Source organism: Elephas maximus, chromosome 7 (assembly GCF_024166365.1).
Source record: "Elephas maximus indicus isolate mEleMax1 chromosome 7, mEleMax1 primary haplotype, whole genome shotgun sequence".
Classification (NCBI taxonomy): Eukaryota; Metazoa; Chordata; class Mammalia; order Proboscidea; family Elephantidae; genus Elephas; species Elephas maximus.
The window spans coordinates 103,851,745-103,860,227 of record NC_064825.1 but is presented as its reverse complement, the minus strand read 5'-3'; the positions used below and the strand labels follow the sequence as shown (position 1 = coordinate 103,860,227).

The 8,483-nt window shown below is 53.1% G+C and overlaps 1 protein-coding gene across 1 annotated transcript; it reads right to left on the bottom strand.

Moving 5' to 3' along the window:
- On the bottom strand, nucleotides 1–6,545 carry LOC126079806 (cytoplasmic tRNA 2-thiolation protein 1). The gene is made up of 3 exons (XM_049891179.1): nucleotides 6,463–6,545; nucleotides 4,439–4,984; nucleotides 1–822 (listed from the first exon to the last, which is right to left on the bottom strand). Exons 2-3 carry the CDS (start codon nucleotides 4,944–4,946, stop codon nucleotides 296–298), a joined length of 1,035 nt encoding a protein of 344 aa, XP_049747136.1. The 5' UTR covers nucleotides 4,947–4,984; nucleotides 6,463–6,545; the 3' UTR covers nucleotides 1–295.
- Between the last annotated feature and the right edge of the window lie 1,938 nt (nucleotides 6,546–8,483).

The following is an 8,483-nucleotide window of genomic DNA, read 5'->3' as shown; positions in this document are numbered from 1 at the left end:
CCCCCTCAGACCCAGGAGTCCAGGCCACTTTGCCCTTCCTTCCTACCTTCCTCACACCCAGGAGTTCAGGCCCCAAGGCCCCCTCCTCCCTCAGACCCAGGAGTCTGGGCCCCTGCTCCCTCCTTTTTCAGACCCAGAAGTCTGGGGCTCCAGCTTCTACACAGTTACAAGTAACTGTTCCCTATCTCCCTATTAACATAGAAGCCGGGAAAAGGAAACTCAAGTTTATTTGCATTGCTCAAAGGCGGCCATCACCATCCTAGGCATGGGGACCCCTGCCAGAGCACCCCAGGCGCTAGAAGGTGGGGAGGACCGCGGATGGACGGGGCTGAGCCCCAGCCCGCGGCGCCTCCTCGTCCAGTCCCCTGCGACCTTTGCCGATGGCCAGGCGCGGCCGGCCGCGGTCCAGCCCATCGAGCAGCGCGCAGGCCTGGCAGAGCGGGCGGCTGGCCAGCGCCCCGCAGCGGGTGCAGGCGCCGGGCGGTGCGGTCTGCGCGGTTGGTGCCAGCGCCAGGTGCTCAGCCGAGTGCACGAGGTCCAGCACCACCGAGGGCCGCACCACCTCCAGGCGCTTGAGCAGGTCGCGCGCGTAGCCGCGGAAGGCCTCGGGCGCGTACACGCACTCCTCGGAGAAGTAGTCCAGGCGGCGGAAGTGCGCATACAGCACCACCTCCTTCTGCGAGGCGAACTGCAGAGGGCGGCAGCGGGGCAGCGCGCCCCCCTCGCCCGGCGAGCCCAGGCCCCCGCCGCGGGCTAGCCGCCCAGTGTCGCCCCGCAGGAAGTTCATGAGCACGGTCTCCGCCATGTCGTCGGCGTTGTGGCCTGCAGGGAGAGATGGGAGCATATGAGGTGGGCGTGGGAGCAGGCGGCTGCTGGTCATGGAGACCCCAGGCACCATGAGGAGGCCAGGACACAGAGATGGGGAACAGGTGGGGGCAGGGGGTACAAGTCAGGGAGAGACCCCTCCACACACCTGGGGTGAACAGCACATAGAGATAGGGAGGAGGTCGGCGTGGGGGACGGAAGTCATGGAGACCCCCAAGCGCCGTGGTACAACCGGGATACAAAGACGGGGAGTAGGTGGGACCTAGGGGCTGGGGTCAAGATGCCTGGACACCCGCGGGGCAGCTAAGTGGAGCCTGGAGGTGGGTACCGCAAAAAACGAAAGAAGAGTATACACACAGGCTGCAGTTGAGCAATTAGGATGCACCCGTTTATTGCCCACCTATTGTGTGTGTACCAGGCCCTGTGCTGAGATGCCCTTCCACATGGGGAGCAAAAGTGCTTTAAGCTGCAAATACCGTTTTAGCCCCAGTTCAAAATGTACAGAAGAAGCAAAAGTGGTATTTAATGGAGAGTCTCAAGTGAGTTGTTGTGATAAGCAACAAAAACCCATGTCCACTCCTAATCCCCAGAACGTGTGAATCTGTTAGTTGAATAGCAAAAGAGAATTAAGGATGTTAATCAACTGACTTTAAAATAGGGTAATTAGCCTGGATTCTCCAGGTGGGCCCAATGTAATCACTCCCCCAAAAAACCCAAACCCATGGCCATTGAGTTGATTCTGATCCACGGTGAGCCCATGTGCTACAGAGTAGAACTGCTCCATAGATTTTCTCGGCTGTTATCTTTACGGAAGCAGATTGCCAGCCCTTTCTTCTGTGGTGCCACTGGGTGGGCTCGAACCACCAATCTTCAGGATAGTAGTTGAGGGCAAACTGTTTGCATCACCCAGGGACCTTAAATGTAATCACAGTGGTTCATAAAGTGGAAGAGAGAGGCAGAAGAGTCAGAATCGGAGATGTGAAGATGGAAGCAAGGTCAGAGTCATGTGATATGAGAAGGACTCTACTTGCCATTGCTGGTTTTCAAGATGGAGGAAGGGGACCATGAGCCAAGGGATGTAGGTGGCATCTAGAAGCTGGAAAGTCAAGGGAACAGATTCTCCCCTAGAGCCTCTAGAAGAAACATAGCCCTGCCGACACCTTGATTTTAGCCCAGTGAGACCCATGGTGGACTACTAACCTCCACAACTGTCATAACAAGTTTGTGAGCTGGGTACCATTAATATTCCCATTTTAGAAATGAGAAAACAGAGGTTAAGCAATTGGCCATGGCCACACAGCTTGGATATGGCACAAAGCAGATGCTCAGTAACTGCTGAAGAAATGGATGAAGGAAAGAGAATGCCCTGGTGGCACAATGGTTAAGCACTCAGCTGCTAACTGAAAAGCAGACAGCTAGAGTCCACCTAGCGGCTCCATGGGAGAAACACCTGGTGATTTGCTCCCATAGAGAGTAACCAAAAATAAATAAACCTTTGCCATCGAGTCCATTTCCAACTAAACCCTATAGGGTTTACACGGTTGTAAATCTTTACGGAAACAGGCTGCCACATCTTTCTTCCTTGGAGCAGCTGGTGGGTTGGAACTACACCTCTTTCGGTTAACAGCCGACTGCTTAACCACTGTACCACCAGGGCTGCGTCTGTAAAGATTACAGCCTAGAAAACCCTATGGGGCAGTTATACTCTGTCACATGGGGTCGCGATGAATTGGAACAACACCACATAAGAGAACAGAGGCCAACAAAGAGAAGGAGTAAGGCAGAGATGCTTTTCAGAGATAGAGATGGATTCTGAAGGGAGGCAGCCAGGAGCCATGAGAGACAAAAAATATTAGAGAAATTAGAAAAAAGTACAGAACCAAAGACCTAATCCCCAGGGACTAACCCCAACCCCCTCTACTTGTCAACCTGTGTAGATCTAGATAGTGGCTAAAAACCAAAGCACATCCTCTTGCCTGGTCTTGAACCTTCAGTAGGCTCCAGCCTCAAACTGGAGCATGCACATACGCCCTTCTTGTCAGAATCCTCCCCTTGAGACAGGCCCAGGGCCTAAACAAACAGATGCAGCGCTGGAAGCACTCAGTCAGCGATGCCAAGAATTTAGAAGACAGCTACCTGGCCAACGGACTGGAAGAGATCCATATCTCCAAAGAAAGGTGATCCAACAGAATGTAGAAATTATCAAACAATATCATTAATATCACACACAAGTAAAATTTTCCTGACGATCATTCAAAAACTGTTGCAGCAGTTTATTGACAGGGAACTGACAGAAATTCAAGCCAGATTCAGAAGAGGATGTGGGTGAGAGATATCACTGCTGATGTCAGATGGATCCTGGGTGAAAGCAGAGAATACTAGAAAGATGTTTATGTGTTTTATTGACTATGCAAAGTCATCGACTGTGTGGATCGGAACAAATTATGGATAACATTGCAAAGAATGGGAATTGCAGAACACTTAATTGTGCTCATGCAGAGCCTGTACATAGACCAAGAGGCAGTTGTTCAAACAGAACAAGGGGATACTGCGTGGTTTAAAGTCAGCGAAGGTGTGTGTCAGGGTTGTATTTCTTCATCATACTTATTCAATCTATATGCTGACCAAGTAATTTGAGAAGCTGGACTATATGAAGAAGAAAGTGGCATCAGGACTGGAGGAAGACTCATTAACATCCTGCAACATGCAGATGACACAGTCTTGCTTGCTGACAGTGAAGAGGACTTGAAGCACTTACTGATGAAGATCAAAGACTTCAGTAGGATTACACCTCAACATAAGGAAAACAAAAATCCTCACAACTGGTCCAATAAGCAACATCATGATAAACAGAGAAAAGATTGAATTTGTCAAGGATTTCATTTTACTTCAATCCACAATCAACACCCATGGAAGCCTCAGTCGAGAAATCAAAAGATGCATTGCACTGGCAAATCTGCTGCAAAAGACCTCTTCAAGGTGTTAAAAAGCAAAGATGTCACTTTAAGGACTAAAGTGTGCCTGACCCAAGCCTTGGTGTTTTCAGTCACTTCATATGCATGTGAAAGCTGAACAATGAATGAGGAAGACTGAATTATTGATGCCTTCAAATTATGGTGTTGGCGAAGAATATTGAATATACCATGGACTACCAAAAGACCAAACAAATCTATTTTAGAAGAAGTACAGCCAGAATACTCCTTCCAGGCAAGGATGGTGAGAGTAGTCTCACATACTTTGGACATGTTATCAGGAGTCACCAGACCCTGGAGAAGGACATCATATTGTTAAAGGGTCAGTGAAAAGGAGGAAGGCCCTAAAGGAGATGGATTGGCACTGTGGCAGCAACAATGAGCTCAAACACAGCACCCATCGTGAGGATGGTGCAGGACCTGGCAGTGTTTTGTTCTGTTGTGCATGAGGTCTATATGAGTCAGAACCAACTCAGGGCACCTAACAACAGGATAAACAACAGGATAGCCTTTAGCATTTCTTGGGCATGCGCTCAACTCCCCTCCAGTAAGCCTCTCAAGAAGGTGGGCGGGCACCCCTCGCCTGTGCATGCGTCCCATTCCTTCCCACCATGACCCTCCTCTTCGGCGCATGCACTCACCCGTCACGATGTGCGTGGCTCCCACTAGGCGTGCACCTTCTTCCAGCGCCCGGCGCCTTAGCACCCCGCAGAAGGTGCAGCAGGCGCGGCTTCGGCCCGACCCGGCCGTGCTGCGTGCCACGGCGTCCATCGTCCAGCCCCCGAAGAGATCCGCGTAGGCCACGATGGTGAGCGGGAGCTCCCAGCGCGCCGCCTGGCGCTGCACGGCCGCCAGGGCCGCGTCCCGGTAGCCACCGATGCCCTCGTCCACCGCCACGAGGCGCAGCGATACGCCCAGGCGCGGCGCCAGCTCTCGCAGCACATGCGCCAGCACCGTGGAGTCCTTGCCCCCCGAGGCGCCCACGGCCACCACGGCCCCCGGGGGCAGCAGGCGGCCCGCCAGCACCGTGTGCAGCACCTCGGCCTCGAAGGCGGCACAGAAGCAGGTGCCGCACAGTGCTTGTCCGGAACGCGGGCGGCGGAGGGCGGCGCGCGCCGCGTGGCAGGAGGCACAAGTCGGAGCCGGCATCGCGGGGGTCCCCAAGGGGCAGGAGAGGTCGGCTTCTCCTGAGCAGGGAGAGGAGAGGCAGGTTACAGTGGATTCAGGATTGTGGGTTCGCTGTCTCCGGAGGGTCCACCTGGATAGTGCCCCCGGCCTGAGTAATCTTGCTGAGGCCGGTGAGGGAAGCAGGTTTCTTCCGTAGTGGGACAGATTATACATGGGTTCCGGTTTACTGAGACCCCCTGCCTCCAGGGAGGCTTTTTGGATTGCACCCAGCAGGCGCCATAGAGAGAAGGGAACGAAGGAGTCGGTTTTGGGGGGAAAAGGGGTAGAGAACCAGAATTAGGTTGAGCGCATACTGTACTCTGTCTAGAGGACTGGGGATGGATATTAAGCACCAGTTTCACAGCTTTCAGGGAGGCCACCCCTATTACAGCCCTGATCAGAGGGGCAGGGTGACCTGGGCCTCCAGTGCTGTTCAGAGAGCTAGAGAAAGTTCAGCGACTCTAAGGACAGGGAGGGGGTAAACGGGAAAGACCAATCGTATTTCACTTTGGGGTGGAGTACTGTCTCCAGGAATGGGCACGATTGCATCCTCCAAAAGGCAGGGTGCTCACCTCCACGAAGACACAGCCTGTATCACACGTCCAAGGAAGCCAACCTGGGTTGCACCCTGTTTTGGGGATGGGGGTAGGTGGACCCCGAAGATTGAGCTCAACCCTACTCTGTTGTCAGAATCTCCCACCCTCCAGTCTCTTTCACAAGGTTCTGTGGCCTCTTAAAGACCTAGATCAGCTTGTCCTTGACCCGTCTCAGCTGAACACCTAGATGACGGGGCCATTTAGTGAAGGGGGAAGACTGAGACTGCAGGTTGGGAAAAAAAGATGCCATGTGGGTGTGTCAGCTGTGAAGTGACTGTTGGGAGCCTTCCCCCCAAAGACCTTAGGACCCAGGCTGGGTCAGCGCCTTCTGTAGGCTACTGCAGCTGCAAGGATGCCCCCTGCCCAACCCTGCCCCTGGCTCTCACTACCACTGGTGACAGGTCTGGCTTTCCCACTGAGCTCTCTCAAGGCAGGGACCGGGTCGGCCTCGTTCACCACTGTCTCCCCCTGCCCCACACAGGGACTGGCACAAAGTCAGAGCTCAGTAAATATCTGTAGGATGAGAAAAATAAATGTGACCATACGGCTGAACTTGGACCCGAGGAGGCCTCTGGATTGCAATCTTGTCAGAGAATCGGTTGTGTGTGACATCTTTCCATCAGGACAAAGATTCTAGAACAGCGGAGGGGGCGCCCGGAAGTAACCGACTGGGCTTGAAGACAAGGAGGTGGTCATATCTTGCCCTGGATAAAGTAGTGGGCGGGCAGGCGGCAGGCCGAACAGCAGCTTCTAAAGCCAGGTCGACAGCCAGAGGAGCCTTTGACAAGAAGGCTGACAAGACACAGGCGTTGGAAGATCACAGAGAAAAAACTTTAACCCAAGAACCACGCTGCAATAAAGGACCGGGATCCACGAGCGAGCCCGCGACAGAAGATACTGACCTGGGACCTCTGGACTCTGCCTTTCCTAACACGCGGACGCCTGGCCCGGTGGCCCGGAAGAGGCTCAGGAGACTACAACTCCCAGGAAGCAGCGGGGCTATCTTGCCTATATCTCCCAGAAGCCTGTGCTACAGCCCAGCCAGAGCTCGTGGGTTTCCCCGGACGTTTGGCCTACAACTCCCAGCAATCCTTGTGGTCTTCAGCTTACCCGCCCGCCCTTAGCGCTCTTCCGCCTAAAAAAAAAAAAAACCACGGATCCCTTCAGATCCCTACCGACCTTACTGGACGGAGTGTAACTGCCCCAATGGGGTTTCCAAGGCTGTAAATTTCTACGGAGGCAAACTGCTAACATCTTTCTCCCACAGAGCAGCTGGTGGTTTTGAACTGTGAACCTTTCAGTTAGCAGTCTAGTAGCTAGCAGTCTAGCCACGGTGCCACCAAGGCTTCAGGTGCTTTGTCTTGTTAGGTGCCTGTTTAGTTGCGTCTGACTCATAGTGACCCTATGTACATCAGAATGAAGAATGAAACATTTTCTGGTCCTGCGCCATCCTCACAATCACTGCTATGCTTGAGCCTATTGTTGCACCCAGCCACTGTGTCAATCCATCTCCTTGAGGGTCTCTCCTCTTTTTTGCTGACCCTCTGGGTTACCAAGCTGTTCTTCTCCAGGGACTGCAGAATGAATGAGGAAGACCGAAGAAGAGTTGATAGCATTGAGTTATGGTGTTGGCAAAGAATATTGAATCTACCGTAGACTGCCAGAGAATTAACAAATCTGTCTTGGAAGAAGTACAGCCAGAGTACTCCTTAGAAGCGGGGGTGGCGAGTCTTGTCTCACATACTGCAGACATGTTATTGAGAGGGACCCGTCCACACTCTGCCTACAACTCCCAAAATGCACTAATAGAGGCCTTACTTCCCTGTTTTCTTTCTGCGCATGTCCATGACCGCCTGTCTCGGCCAAGATGATTATTGTTTTGGCAGCGTGCTGTCACCATGCAGAATGATTGACAGATGAAATGGTTGGATCCGGATTTTATGATTTTGTAGACCACTACGGTCTTTTTTTTTTTTTTAAGGGGTTATAGAGCCTACGACTCCCCCCCTTTAAGGTGGCGTTGCGGGGATCAGTGGCGAATGTGACTGGGTAACTGGCGCATGCGCAGGGCCAAGGTTTCTTGAGGAGGTGTTCCAAATGAACCCACGGCGCAACCTGCACCGGAGAGGGTAGTAATAATGAGAGTGCGCGGTTAAGAGTCTCTGCAAGCAAGCGCTTGCTTCTGGCTAGTGAGTACCATTGAGGTCTACTGCGCAGGCGTCCGGCAGTGAGCGTCCACTCCATGCAGCAGAAGATGGAGCACCAGAATGGGTGGTAGGTGAGAGAGGTCTTGAGCAGACCAGAAGACCCTAGAGATTCTTGCTTCTGAGACTATGGGATTTAAAAGCTCAGACCCTGGAGACCCAGAAGCTTCTAGGGCCAAGGTCATGGAGTCCCAGAGTTCCAGTGACCCAGGGGCCTGGCAACCCTGGAGACGCAGATCCCCTGGATCGGAGTGTGGATAGACTCAGACTCGTACCACCACCCCTTTCCCCCCAGTCCCTCCCCTGGAGCCCAAGGGGTCTGAGACCAAGGGGTCTAAACTCAGACCCTTGAAATCTAAGGAGTCAAGAGAACCAAGGCACTACAGACCTTTCAAGAGCCAGAGATCTGGAGATACTCACCCACCCACGACCAAGGGCTCTGGAGGCCCTCAGAGACTCAAACCTCTGGGACAGAAGGGCTCAAAGACTCAGATATCTGAGATCCAGGAACCTGGACCTCCCAGGGCCGGAAACCAGACCGTGGAGATTCAGAGGCCTCAGAACCCAGATCCCCACAACACAGAGGCTCAAAGTTTCTCAAGACAGAAGGGACCAGAGTCTCAGATATCTCAAGACTATAAAGTGCAGGGCCGCAGAACATGGTGCTGGAATGTCTGGACTTCAGTATGACCTCATGCAAGCATAACTAATTACATCTT